The sequence below is a fragment of the Amphiura filiformis genome, unplaced genomic scaffold, assembly GCF_039555335.1.
Source record: "Amphiura filiformis unplaced genomic scaffold, Afil_fr2py scaffold_66, whole genome shotgun sequence".
NCBI lineage: Eukaryota > Metazoa > Echinodermata > Ophiuroidea > Amphilepidida > Amphiuridae > Amphiura > Amphiura filiformis.
The window spans coordinates 93,062-107,950 of record NW_027305530.1 but is presented as its reverse complement, the minus strand read 5'-3'; the positions used below and the strand labels follow the sequence as shown (position 1 = coordinate 107,950).

At 35.5% G+C, this 14,889-nt stretch overlaps 1 protein-coding gene across 1 annotated transcript in view; it reads right to left on the bottom strand.

Moving 5' to 3' along the window:
* Nucleotides 1–14,889, bottom strand: part of LOC140144604 (medium-chain acyl-CoA ligase ACSF2, mitochondrial-like) — a 55,017-nt gene that overhangs the window by 17,760 nt on the left and 22,368 nt on the right. The window contains exons 9-13 of the mRNA XM_072166421.1: nucleotides 5,001–5,140; nucleotides 2,840–2,931; nucleotides 2,643–2,713; nucleotides 2,183–2,287; nucleotides 1,173–1,321 (exon numbers count right to left, since the gene is read on the bottom strand). Coding sequence (XP_072022522.1) covers nucleotides 1,173–1,321; nucleotides 2,183–2,287; nucleotides 2,643–2,713; nucleotides 2,840–2,931; nucleotides 5,001–5,140 — 557 coding nt within the window. The remainder of the gene's footprint in view (nucleotides 1–1,172; nucleotides 1,322–2,182; nucleotides 2,288–2,642; nucleotides 2,714–2,839; nucleotides 2,932–5,000; nucleotides 5,141–14,889) is intronic.

Genomic DNA, 14,889 nt, shown 5'->3' with positions numbered 1-14,889 from the left:
TTTTTTTTGTAATGATTTTTTCCTATTTAACAGCATGCAGCAATTCAAATGCTTAAAAACGTAATTATTTCAATATTTAGAATGACTTAGTGGTATGATAAATTCGTTATAAGGTTCAGCGTCGGTATGGTACGGGAAATTATCGTGCGCCTTCGGCTTCACCCAGTATGACACTTCGCGCACGATAATTTTCCGTACCATACCGACGCTGAACCTAATAACTAACAATCTTGGATCTGCTAGATAATATATAGTGAGTCCAGTTGACTGCTATTTTAGTTGCATTGATATTTAATGATATTAATCATTATATTAACTCAGCATACAGAAGAATAACGTATTCAATTTTATGAGGAAAATGATAATTCTTTACTTGTAAGGTAGATGTAAAAGTAGATTAATTAAAAGTAATATGATTGTATTTAATGTCATTTCAGAGCTATTGCAGAATGCGGCATTTACAGTGCCGTCTAATATATGTTCTCTAATTTAAGAGGGTTCTACACCCCTGGCCAGTTTTGTGCCTATTTTTGCATTTTCTCAAAAATTATACCGCATTGGTGACAGGTAAGATAATGTCTATTATAGGGCAAGGACTACAACTACTGTACTGAAAATTCAGCAACTCAGGGCAAGTAGTTATTGATTTATTGATCAAATATTGGTTTTCCCTCATTTTTGACTGTAACTCCACAACTGTTGTCTGTGCTGAAATAAAATTTCCAGTGCAGTAGTTGTAGTCCCTATAATATACATATCTTACTTGTCACCAATGCACTATAATTTTTTGATAAAAATGCAAAAATAGGCACAAAATTGGGCAGGGGTGTAGTACCCCCTTAAAAGAATTAGTTGTGGAAGGATTTTCACAGAAACACGACTAGCTATTCGTCACTATGCAAAGTTTACGACGATGAATTTAAATTTAAAACGATTAAATGGACGAGGTCACAGTTTAGTAGATTATCACTGTGTATTGTTGCTTATTATTGTGTTAAAGGTATATAGAGAAATGCTTATAATACACACTGTGATATAATGAGTACACTATAATAATGCTGCAATTGCCCCTGGAATAATTTCCAAACAATATACAATTATGTATTTTGCAATCTATTATTAGAGATTACATAAATACCAAAAAACATTATTATAAGATATGCGTATTTTACCCGGTATGAATCCAGCCATTATTGTCTTTCATTTCTCTTGTTTTCTCCTCATCGCCCATATAGTATTGAAAAGCAGAAAATGTTCGGATGTGGAGCTCCCCATTTGTGTTAACAGGTACAATACATCCACAGTCATCAACATTTTTTGCCTAACAGAAATAAAACAACATATTCAGAGACATAAATTAATATTGAACATAATAAGACTTTTTGAAACTTACCACCGCACTATAAAACTCACTAAATGGGGCCATTTTAGCTTCAAGCCAGTTTTGTTTTTCTTAAATCATATTTTACACCTATATCATAGCTGCCACTTGGTAGCGTGGAAATGATTAGGGTCAGGATTATTTGAAGACCTGAACGCAAGAAGACCGTAAGTCTATATTTGGCATTTTGAGATATGATGGTTTAAACTTTTTTAAATAAGATAATTTGGAAACAAAAAAAGCCATAATATTGATACTTCTCAGGTACATGGGTATATGCAAGAGAAATCATTTTTATATATCAATCAAGTAAATATCTGTAATATTGATCGATATTGATACATTTATCATTTTTGGACTTGGAACTCGGATTGAAACAAAAGCCTAAAACTCAAAACTGAATGCAGATGTTGGAAATATATAACCCTATTGGTAATCTATGTGCAAAGACGAGCAATTTGACACCTTGTTTGTTGAATTTGAAGGTTGTTTTAAAATTTGACCTCAGTTGACCGTTAACCTGAAGTGACCCTCATTAACCGAGCTCAAAATGTATGATAAATTTTATATTTTCGTAATCGTTGTGACGAGGCGAGTAATTTGACATGTCTCTTGACGACAATTGTTCATTGTTCATTTTTGACCCCTCTTGACCCTTCACATGACACGTATGGGGAGGGGGCCAAAATGTAAAAAATATAACTTCAAACCCACCTGTAACTCAATTTTGTCAAACGTGGCCTTACAGTCTTCTTGCGCTCAGTTCTTCATTTGCCAATAATAATTTTATCCGGTCCTTACCTCTACTCCACCTATAGGATACATCGCTGCTGCGTTTTGCTTCTCTACTGGGTCGATAGGATGACTTATGAGTGTCTCAAAAGTTTCTGTCATGCCAAATGAGAGCTAATTATAAAGAAACCGAACAAGTAAATTAATACAAATATTAAGAATTAGTATCAGAGTTTTGTATTTAACGTGATAGCTGTTTTAGGCACCACGTTCAATTTGGTCCTATAGAACTATCGGTGCCCGGTTAGGTACCGATGATTCTTACCATCGTTTCCTGGAGATATAATAAATTGTATCAATCATGAAAATTAAGAGTTGCATACTGTTATTGTTTTGCATTTAACTAAAAAACAAATGCACTGTACACATATTCAGGTGTCATCGGTGTCATCGGTACCTCTTTGGGCACCGATAGCGCTATAGGACCAAAAATGTTGTGCCGGTCGATAACGAATATCGTGATACTTACAACTACATTCTTGCAGATTTTCTTCACATTTTGCCTCATTTCGAACGGAATAACACTACCTCCGATAGTCACTGAAATTAGGATGCATAACGACTGTTAAACGTATGCATCGAGGGCGTGATAAAAAAATGTTCCAAATGAACATTAATTAAACTCACACTTCACTTAATTAGCAAATGCTGTTTTTTTCAACTTACGTATGTCTAAACTGGAAAAATCATAGTCTCTTAAATTGGGCACATTCAATAGATCGTGAACATGATGGATATGAAAGACTGCCATTGTAACTCTGCAAAGATAATGATAAAAATAACCCCTTAAAATCAGTGCATTACAAAAAAATGAAAAAAATAACTTCGTTAGAAATGATGACTTGAAACTGCCGGGTATGCATTTATTACAATACATGACAGTTTTCACACATATTTGGATGGAATATTTTTTACACTCCAAAAACCCTATCATTTTGGTGAATAGCTCAAGAAATGCGTACATACAGTACACAAGGACACAATGTTTGTCTTTGCTCTTGCTCATGCGCTCCAAAACCAGTGAATCTATTGTGACCTCATTTTGCGTTCGAACGCTTGCTCCGTGCCCTTTACCAGAAATAGGCATGAGGCTAAATAATGAGATGGGATCGGGACTAAGAGGTCCGAATAGTGAAGACATCTGGGCATGATTATGTTAAAAATTATTTGGATTTGGTAAAGTGTCTGTTAATTCTCGCTATTCGCAATAAGGGCGCCGCCAGCGGTTTGCGATGTAATCGTGATGTATCATGGGAAAAGGTCGACATCAAAGTCCGCGCAATACGAATATTACCATGCTATTACATAGGAACACGTGACAATATTTTTTTAGTTGATCAAAATAAAGGTGTTACACGCGAATCGATACTCAATAATACTTAATAATGTGATTTGAAATGTGCACAATTAATTTTTTCTCTATCGATTTGCGTGTAATACCGTTATATTGACAAACTAAAAATATTGTCACGTGTTCCTATGTAATAGCATGGTAATATTCGTATTGCGCGGACTTGATGTCGACCTTTTCCCATGATACATCACGATTTTCCCATGATACATCACGATTACATCGCAAAACCGCTGGCGGCGCCCTTATTGCGAATAGCGAGAATTGTCAAAACAAGGGGATAATCCGCCTCATGACGCTGGGCGCAGTGAAGTTTATGCGTATTTCTTGAGTAGTACCAGTATCACTGTTAATATCATCTGAATGAATTTCTGTAATTTTATGATCAATGGTGCACACGGCAAAGAAATAATAAGATTATATCCTTTATATGAGAACGACAGATTCAATTTGGCTACGCGGAATGTAAAAGAAAATATGATCTGGGGTCCATTTCACTAAACTTTTAACCCTTCGTAACTCAGGTGACCGTTTGGAAAGTTACGAATACCCAATAACAGACTTAACTTTATGAAGGGTGACTGTACTAAATCCCTATTACTTACGAAGGGTAGTGTTCTAATTATGTTTAGTGAAATGGAACTTATTATTCATCTTAAGTTACGAATGATTGTGAGAAAGTTTTAGTGATGTGGACCCCAGGTTACACCGCTGCAGTCAGTACCAAAATCATTGGTGTCCATCAACTTGTAATGCAGCATTTCATCTTCCTAAAATGCTACATATTGCAATGCTATACATTCTGGTTAATGTTGAGAATAAAAATCCAATATTGGTTACATTTGAGACAGCCATGCTTTTCATTGAACATCAATGTTGATGGTACCCATTATTATTTGTTCAGGTCTGATAGGTATAGACCTATGCAATGAAATACCAAGCGTGATTTCTAATATCGTTTCTTTGGATCTCCAGTTATTTCTGTAAGAATGTAAAATGATGCCGAAGTATTATTATATCTCGCATGGCGGCCAAGCAAACATCTCAAAAAAGTAACTAACCCACTTAAATAATGGCCATTTTTCAAAAACAGACCATTGTTACAAATCTGTAAAACGCGTACGATAGCCCAGAAAACAATAAAACACCGGCCAATTTAATGTGAATTCCAGATTTGAAAGTTGCACTTACAACAATATAAAAACACTCATATATCATTACACAGATTTCCTTCCATTATACTGAATACAAATCAATATTATTTTTTTTCTTCAAATTTTGGGGTACAATGATTTAAAATGTACAATGTGACGTTGACGTGAAATTTAGTCAATTGCTAAAATTAATGAGGTGTTATACAATCGCCCGTTTTTGAATAATGGCCATTATTTAAGGGGGGTTGGTTACTTTTTTGAGATGTTTATATAAAAAGTTCCATTGTGGCATTAAACCTTTGTGAATCTTATTGTTAAGTACCTTTCATCCTGTATAGCTTTAGCCATAGTCTCTGCGTTGAATTTAGGGAAAACGACAGAAGTAAGTCCTAATGCAAGTGGTGCATACATTCCGAATGAAAACGCTACAAAAGAAAATGCATCTCCGAATCTGGCTGATTTCTGTAAAATAAAATATGAATGGTATATTTTGATAGTAGGAGTCAAGTCGTGGGAATCATTGAATTCAACCTTGATTGACCACCTTCAACACAGGTATATAGACTTTATGAAATCACGATGTCGACCTTGAATAACCCAGGCATTTCGGATGATCATTACGATGGTTTACATATCAGAGATGCTTCCAACACCCGTATGTTCATGCAGATAATGTGTTCCTATTATAGTGCCATGATTCCCGTGCGCACGTGTACTATCAACTTTATATTTTATGTAGACAAAAGGAGCTTAATTCACCTTACTTCCAAGAAATGTTTACCAACCCCATCCCCCATGTCAAAAAGAAGTCTACGCCACTTCATCAAAGGTAAGTATTGCAGATAGTTTTACGGGCCTGGATTCCTTCCAGTAAATCTAATCGTGACTCAACAGCACTTTACACAATGTGTAAAGTAATACACATAGACTAACGATTCATATCGTCGTGATCACAGCAATCTGATCATCCCATGTAGACATTAAGCCATAATGCACGAACTCCTACAGATTTTACCAAATTCTGTTACTCTCTACCCATAACCACGAAAAGAAACTAAATGAAAGGATCTATACCATCACCAACACTGTGCCTCTTATTAACTCTGTCAAATCTAAATCACGACAACTATTCATTCATTCATTCATTCATTCAATTTATTCACACATGATTTCACATATATATAGATAACAATATTTCCAAAATCATATATATATATATATATATAATATGTATTATATACAAAATTTAAGCATCAATAACAAAAACAAATTTAATTAAGTTGGAAACATAATGAAATGTATCTGAAGGATAATACAGAATTAAATGGTTATATTACAAATCACAATCGCAATTTCCGAAATTATATATAGTAGGACAAATTTATATAAAAATATTTACACCGCAAGATTATGATTAAATAGCAATTCAATTAATGATACAAATTTAATTTGTACAAAAAGTTAATTAAAGTACCAGTAACTCAGTAGATTTTGAAAACGAAAGAGAATAATATGAAAGGGTGAAAAAAAAACATGTGAAGGAGAGGCCAAATAAGCCCAAAGGGCTTTAAGGCTGGTCCCACCTTAGCAAATTTGAAAGTGAAATATTAGAATAGGGAGGGGGTGAACATGACAAGACAGAACAGTACAAGACAGGACAAGACGAGACAGGGCAGGGCGGGAAAGGATCAATCAGGACAGGGATAATACAATGCAGTACCAGTCAAAAACCAAAAAAGTTGACAATGGGCTATTCCAGAAAATAAGTGCACACCCCCTATAGAGGAGTGAATTTGAAATGAGAGAAAAACTCGGATTTCCAAGCTTATCACTCTACAAAAGTCTGGATTTCCGGTCACAAATAAAAAAAAAAAAAACCCGGATTTCCATATTCTTCATTAAAAAGTGAAAATAACCCGGAAATTTTAACCACTTTCATGTTGAAGTTTCGGAATTCCAACTTCATATTGTACAGAAGGGTATAGAGGAGTGGCATTAAATATGAGGAAAATCCGGATTTTTAGTGACAAGTGGGTAAAAGTCCGGATTTCCAAGGGGTATAGAGGAGTGACATCAAATATGTTGAAAAAATCCGGATTTCCAAGGGGTATAGAGGAGTGACATCAAATATGTTGAAAAAATCCGGATTTTTAGCGCAAATGTAAAAAGTCCGGATTTCCAAGGGGTATAGAGGAATGACATTAAATATGTTGAAAAAGTCCGGATTTTTTAATGACAAATGTCAAAAATTCCGAATTTCCAAGGAGTATAATGGATGGCCTTAGATACGATGAAATGTCCTGATTTTTTAGCGACAAGTAGGAACTGTTCAGATTTCCAAGGGTTGTAGAGGAGTGGCATTCAATTTGAGCAATAGTCTATTAGAAAAAAAAATATTTTGAGGTGATAGACATTAATTATGATAAAAGCAACAAAAATTAAAAATTAAAATTTTTGACTGTGAGTGTATGGGGAACAATTTGAATACAGTATTTGTATTTTTTAGCCACAGCCTACATGGTTAATTTTTCACTGGTTTAAAAGTTTAGGACTTATAATTTCTCTTTTATATTTTTACATATTAAATAAATGTCATTTTTATTTTTAACATGATTGTGAATTTAATATAAGCTGTACAAATGTGTATGTTGTTTATTATTGAAGTTAATGGGCTACTAAAGTACTATTGAAAACTTTTGAAATTCCTTTCTTTTCAAGACATATAAACCAACTGCATGATTTTTGAATCACACTTCTGATAGTAATCTGATATGCGTGTATTAGACTATGCTTTATCACAGACACAGGCAGAGCAGGGTTGTATATCTGATCTTTAACCTTGAGCCAACCACTATTTAACCTCTAGCTCTTTGATACTGTATATAGCGGGGAAATTTGATTTTTTAAGGTGGAGTATTTGCACTGACATACAAATTGCATGTATACTAAGTATACTAGTACATGTACTTTCTATGGCATTGGCATTATGCTTTTGGCATTTTGCATATATATATACTTATCTACACCTATTGAATATGTCATATAATTAAATACACAAATTTGTTTGTAACAATTTCCATGAGGAGGTTATTTTTTTTTGCAAAAAGGGGTTTATGGAAGTTCCCAAGGGAAGTTCATTGCTTGAAGGATAGGAGTCATAGGACTACTTCCAATTCCAGAATTTGGGATCATATTATCCTGTTTTGCCAACTTGCTAGTAACACAAACTATTATACTGAAAAGTCATATAAATGTTTTATTGGTTATAGGTCTATATACCAAAAACATGTTTTATAGGGTGTTTTTGTATGCTGTGACAATCAACCGTATAGTAAATTGTACATATTCAGTATAAAATATACCAGTCTATCATGAATCATGATATCAATATGTGACCCGCACTGACAAATTAACCAGGAACAAGTCGCATTTTTGACATTTCATAATTTGAATAAAAATGTAAACACAAGACAATAAGCTTTAAAATGATACCAAAATTATATAAATAGCATCAATACTTTTCAAGATGAATAATTTTGTAAATGATACCTTGATATTTTTGTCAAATTGCTATTCTGAGTAATGGGCCAATTAGTTTCATAGCATCAATACTTTTCAAGATATGGATAAGTTTGAAATGATACCTTGATATTTTTGCCAAATTGCAATTCTGAGTAATGGGCTAATTAGTTTTCTGCCTATTGAATAGGGATTATCATATTTCAACTGTTATTTATTGATTAAATAAACCTCTTTTTAATAAGTACTTTCAATGATTTGAAAGTCCACTTAGTCCCACAGGTTTATACCATGAAATTAAGAACATGTCTGGCGACTTGTTCCGGGTTTTGTTGGAGCTGGTCATAATATGCAAAGGAGTGTTCAGAAATGGGGGTTTGAAAATAATATTTTGTAATGAGTCGAAATGGAACGTAATGGAAATGGGTCCAACTATTTACCAATAATGGAAATAGGTCCAAAATGACCCAAAATAATAATATTAATAATAATTATGATGATGATGATGATTAAGTTTTGTAACCTTAGGCCAAGTTAAAATTGTTCATTTGTGGTAAGTAGGCCCCCCTCTAATGATCACAAAACCTTCCAAAAGTGTTTCTTATATAAAGCATTTCAACTTCCTAGACATCTTTCAAAAAAATGTTATAACTCAATTTCAAAAACTTTGAAATTGAAGTTACCTCAAAAAAGGAAGCGGTAGGGGATGAGAAACATGTTTTTTTTACTTGGCCTTATACCGGTACTGACTGGTATAAAATGAACATTTTATTTTAAAAGTTGATTAGTTGAATATGAACCGACCACAGAGAAAAGGTCCATTGTCTACCCTGGGTGTTCCGGGGAGAGGGGGCACTCCACTTTTGAGGTGACTTTTGCATGCTTTGCGCGCATTTTGGACTATTTTCATATTTTTAGCTTAAAGTTATTTTTCAGGGTCACTGACAGCCAATTTTTTTGCACATGTGCATAATGAACCCAATTTTCTTGGTGCCCTCTTTTTTGACAAAACTGCCATAGACCCCTAGTGTTGTAAGGCACAGGTCACTTTCATATTCGAGTCCCCGGCTAAATCCTAATCCTTTAGTTAGTTTTAACTGGCAATAAAAGTCAAATTTCAATAGTTTTGCAATTTGAGGGAAAATTGGCTAAAAACATGCAATTTTGCATGATTTCTTACAATTGCAGTCACAATATTCAAAGCTCAATTCTATGTATTCAAAATTTTGAGTATAGGCTATGAGTTTGTTCATAAATTTAATATTTTATGTTAATTTTGAAAATTGAGAATAAAAGATATAATTTTTATTTAGAAATTGTGTTTTCTGAAAATTAGAATCCATAACCTGAAATTGGTTTTAGTACAAGGCTGGTCTTGATTGTCACGGCCAGGATTTAGCTAAGCCTATATTTTATTTGCCAAAACAGGATAATATCTATTTTATTACAAAAAATTAGTATTGTATTTTTCTGGAGCCGGAGTAGTGTGAGCATCGGTATTATTGGGATTTTAGATGCAAAAATTTAACATGGACTGCGAAAAAGGTCTAGTGTATGGCAATTAAAGCCACAAGACGTTCTGAGAATTACTTGGGCAAAAAATGCAAATTTAAATGAATATAAACAGACTTATAGTATTGGGACTCGCCATAAGTACAGGTACGGGTTTTGGACCATGAGTACGGGTACGGGTCCCAGGCCATGGGTACGGGTATGGGTCCCAGTTCATGAGTACAGATACGGGTCCAAAGTCAAAATAGGGCATGAGTACGGGTACGGGCCCGAAGCCGTGGGTACGAGTACGGGTACGGGTACAGAAATTGGGACTTGAGTATGGGTACGGCTCCCAATATGGGTACGGGTACGGGCCATGGGTACAGGTGATGTAGCTTTCGAGTGTGGACTCGGACTCAAGTTCACTTTTTGCTGGACTCGGTCGGATTCTGCAAAAAAGTACTTGGGTTCGAAGTCGACCCCGAGTCCGATTCCAGTCCAATCAATCCATGTACAATGTGGAAAAATTATTTATCACAAAACATCAACTGGAATTACATTAATTGTCCACAATTTTCCAAGTAAGTGGAATCATTCATGCAGTTGACATGCACTTCTACATCCTCCAGATTATCCATTAGCTTAATCATATAATTATTATCATTAATTATACACATCCAGTTTATTATATCCGTGTTTTATTAATACCGGTATTTAAAACCCCCTATAAATCTCCTATCAATCCCAAATTTCTGTATATGGTAAGGACCTCTGTATTCATTGACTCAGATCACAGACCCTCCTTCTAGGGTCTGTGCTCAGATGCACTAGTCCAAGCCTGGGCACAAAAAATACATGTGATGTGGCTGGCAGAAAATCTCACACCAGTCACATTATCATGTAGTTCCACATGTGTGCAGCATACATTAGTGGAGTGTATTTGGATGGGGAATATCAAAATGATTAATAAACATAAAAGCTATATAATAATGATATTTTAACATGATAACTTGAAATTCCCCACAAAAGAACAAATCTTTTTGCTGGTTTTTTTCTGTATTAATTGATCAGTCATTGTGTGAATGAGACATGTAGCATATGATACATGAATATGGGTGGCAATGTGCACAGGCTGTTACAGTGTAGCAGCATTCATGATCATTTTGTGGAGCCAGGGCTGGGTTTATCTTTTTCAGGGCCATGGACCAAGCTTAAATAAAATTATTAAGGGCACTTGCTATAGCTTTCTATCTGGATCCATGTGTTACTTACTCCCCACCCAACACTGACACTCCTAGTCAGGACTTATGTCTGGCCTTGGAGGAATCTGCTTGTTTTTCACCTGCCATGGTGTGAATTCACATACATTTGCACCAAAACTACATGATTTGGATGCATTTCTGTGTTATTGAGTTCACAATTACACCCACTTGGCACCACCAAGGGACTAAATTCTGTAATTGTAACTAATTATTATAATGTCAATTTTTACCAATACATATACCGTACCGTATTCGTTCCAATAAGCGCCCGTGCCCTAATAAGCGCCCACCCAGGAAATTTCCAATTTGCTATTGGGTACCATCAATGTTGAAGTGACAAATATATAGACGTCGATATGGTGACATGGCTGGAGGACTACAAGTCCTGTGTAAACTTGCAATACATTTTCTACATCACTGAGAAAAGCTACTAGAACGTCTCAGGACTCTTTTAAAACATACGTAAATTTGTCTCTATTCAACACCCCTTACGAAAAAATTATGTAAACTAGGTAAAAAATAAGCGCCCACCCAAAATGACTTTGTTAAGCGCCCACGCTTATTGGAATGAATACGGTAGGTCCTATTGAAATTCAATTACAAAATTTGACCAAGCTGTGTCCAGCTTGTCCGAGTCCGAGCCGAGTCCTTTTGTGTCCGAGTCTAGACTCGAGTCCAACTCGATCCGGGGGTGCCGAGTGACCAGGGATGCAAATTGTGCGGGAGCGGGTAGCACCGCTCCTAGGAAATGACAGTCAAAATTGAGGAAATAATGCCTTTAGAAGAAAAAAAGAAAGCGAGGAAAAAGAGGAAGGAGAAAAAAAAGAAAAGAGGAGAGGAAGAGGAAAGAAGAAGAGGAGGTGGAGGTAGAAGAGGGAAACAATCTCAGCAAAAAGGTAATAAGTAATAGGTGAAGCAGTGAAGCTACTGAATGGAAGAGAGGAAGACACTTGTGCAAAATATTGAGGAATTCAAATGATTGTTCAAGAAATAAGAGCCTTAAAAGAGGAAGGTGTAAGAATATGGATATGAGTAACAATGCATATTTGAGGAAATCGGTGACAGGTGGTAATAAAGCACATACCGGTATCTGAAGAAATTTATTAAGTGAGGCAATGAGGATTGTATGGGAAAAAAGTCATAAAGGAATTCAATGTATCAATATTAAAAAATCAGAAGTGCCAGTGAGAAGATGACAACCTGGAAAATTTTGAGGGAATTTTAGAGAACATAAAGCACTGAACAAGATGTAAAGGATACTGAAATGGACTCATCAACATTAAGCGGTAAACATATATGGAGATACAGCGGTCAGGAAGTGGCTCCTACTGACCAGCACGATTTGAAAAAATTAAAGGGAAACAAATTAGAGAGGGCCAAATCAATCAAACATGATATGCAAATTTGATTCCCTATTGATGTAAGAATTGAGGACGTTAAAACTAAGGGCATGTTGCAAACAGATGCTAGTGCTAATAAAATAATTCAATCTTTGTACCTTTCAAATGATATTTCAAATGATATTGTTAAAGAACACTTAGAAGAAGAAAGATCATTCCAAACGCCAAAAAAAAAGAGGTCAGAATTTCTTGATAATGAAAAGTTACCAGAAGGGGGAGGGCAAAGTGACAAAAATGAAAGAGAAAAGTACTTCCTCCGAATGAAAAAAAAAATGAAAGGGGGGGGCGACAGGAAAGGAGCCCATATGTCCCAGTGAATTCACACCAATCATTGGCCAAACTAGTATAAAATACCAAATTTGTGCGCGCTACGCGCGCACACTTTCCCAAATAAAGCCCTTTTTGAAATATCGAAGATTTTACTTGTTAGTCTCTTAAAAAAACATCCTATGTAAAGTTACAATATTATTCTCATCTTTCGGAGTGTAGAACAAACCTATTTTATGTCAGGTATGATTGAGGAAATCTTCAGCCTAAAAACCTTGCTCCTGAGGAAGAAAGCACAATTTGCACCCCTGGCCGAGTCCGAGCCAAGTCCGAGTCCAACAAAAATAAGACCCGAGTCCGGTGGACTCGGTCAGAGTCCATGCCGGGGTTTGGTGTTGGGAGTCATTTAACTTTATGTGACAGGTATCTGTCTACTGGCATTGCTTAGTAGGGGCCTACTTGTATACAATGATGCTCTAAAAAGGGGTCACAGGGTATAACAAAATGAAAAAGGAGTAATTTGGTATAACATCTTGAAAAAATGGGTCATTTGGTAGAACATTTCCAAAAAATGGAGAAAAATTCTAGATTTTGCTGAAATAAGAGAATTTGAAAGTTTCCTCTTTATATTTTATGGCATTTTGAAAATTATAGAAAGATAGCCAACCTCAAATGCCCGGCTCAAATGGAGCCTATAGTGACAAACTCATAGTAGGGGAGACCGGGGCAAGTCCGCCCTCGGGGCAAGTCCACCCACCCCATGTTTCTGATCTCGTGACTGCTGGAAAAGTACAATGATGATGTAATAAGCTGGCACACGTCATAGCTAAGTACCCAAGAAAACAAGACAATCCGACACATTTCGCCAGAGTAATATTATTATTATCGTCAAAAAACATTTTTGAGTCAAGGAAGTTTACATTTTAAAAATTAGTAATATTGCAATAATCTCAAGACCTTACAGAGACGGTTTTGGTTCTTAAATTCAGTTGGAAGGTGAACGTTTTGCCAACATATTATTATGCAATTAAAAGATCAACATATTGTGTTAGTCATGTTAGTAGGCATAACACAAGGTAAAGAAAAAAAAGTACCGTTGGGGCAAGTCCGCCCTGTATGTGAAGGGGCAAGTCCGCCCTGTGTTTTCCCCAGGCGGACTCCCGGGGCGGATTCGCCCCATCGGCGTATTATGCAAAATATTGATAATAATACCTTTAAGAATGGTAAAACTACATGCAAGCATATTTTTTTAAGTTAAGTGGTATCAGTATTACTCATACCACTGTTTATGCTCTAAAACCATAAATGTCGAAGTTGTAAATAAAGGTTTTTTCATTTTGGTCCCCTACATTTATTAGCTTACATTATACACCTCCATTAAATTTAGTAGACTCTTTGGAAGAGAGTGAGCGCCTAATATACCCTTTACTAAACGTTTGCATTAAATTTATAATTGTTTTGCAATATTATTTCTTTTTATCAGGGCGAACTTACCCCACCATAGGGGCGGACTTGCCCCAGCACGGGCAAGTCCGCCCTGTCATCATGATTTTTATTTACCCTTCTCCTGCCGTTACTGAAAGCTCAATGTTCTTACAAATGTGGTAGTATTTAGCTATAGTATACAGCTTAAAAATGTAAAAACTATAGCCTTCTCTAGAATTGCCCTCTCTAGGCGAGATTGAAGAAAATAGGGCGGACACGCCCCGGTCTCCCCTACTTGTCACTTGTAAAGTTGAGTGCCCCCTGCCAAATCCATGTCGAATATTAAGTTATAATGTTATAATTTTATAGCAAAGATTCCAATAGAGAATTTTCCATTTCCATAAATATACATGTAGGGTACCTGCAGGGAATATGGGACCATTAAGGACGTTTAGCTTATTTGCATAAAAACTAAAGAAGATATGCCCACAAGAGATTATTATGATGAACAACCTGTCCTTTAAGATTAATAAAACAGGCAATGTTACCTTGTTTTTATGTTTGTTTGGACGCTATGACGTCAAAATGACGTCATCGTCAAGTGTCCCGTATTACCTGCATGTGCAGGTAATATGGGACACTGTGTTATCTCTATGGTGAAAATCAAAAAGTTCAGAAAATCACTCTTTTGTTCTAAAAACATTTTTGTTACATGATTTTGAATGTTAAATGCAAATTTCTACAAGAAAATTCAATTTTCTAAATAGTTTTGCTTTTCGCATTAACAATGCACACAATTTCCTATGTGTCCCATATTACCTGCACCCATTCAGTTGAAAATCAG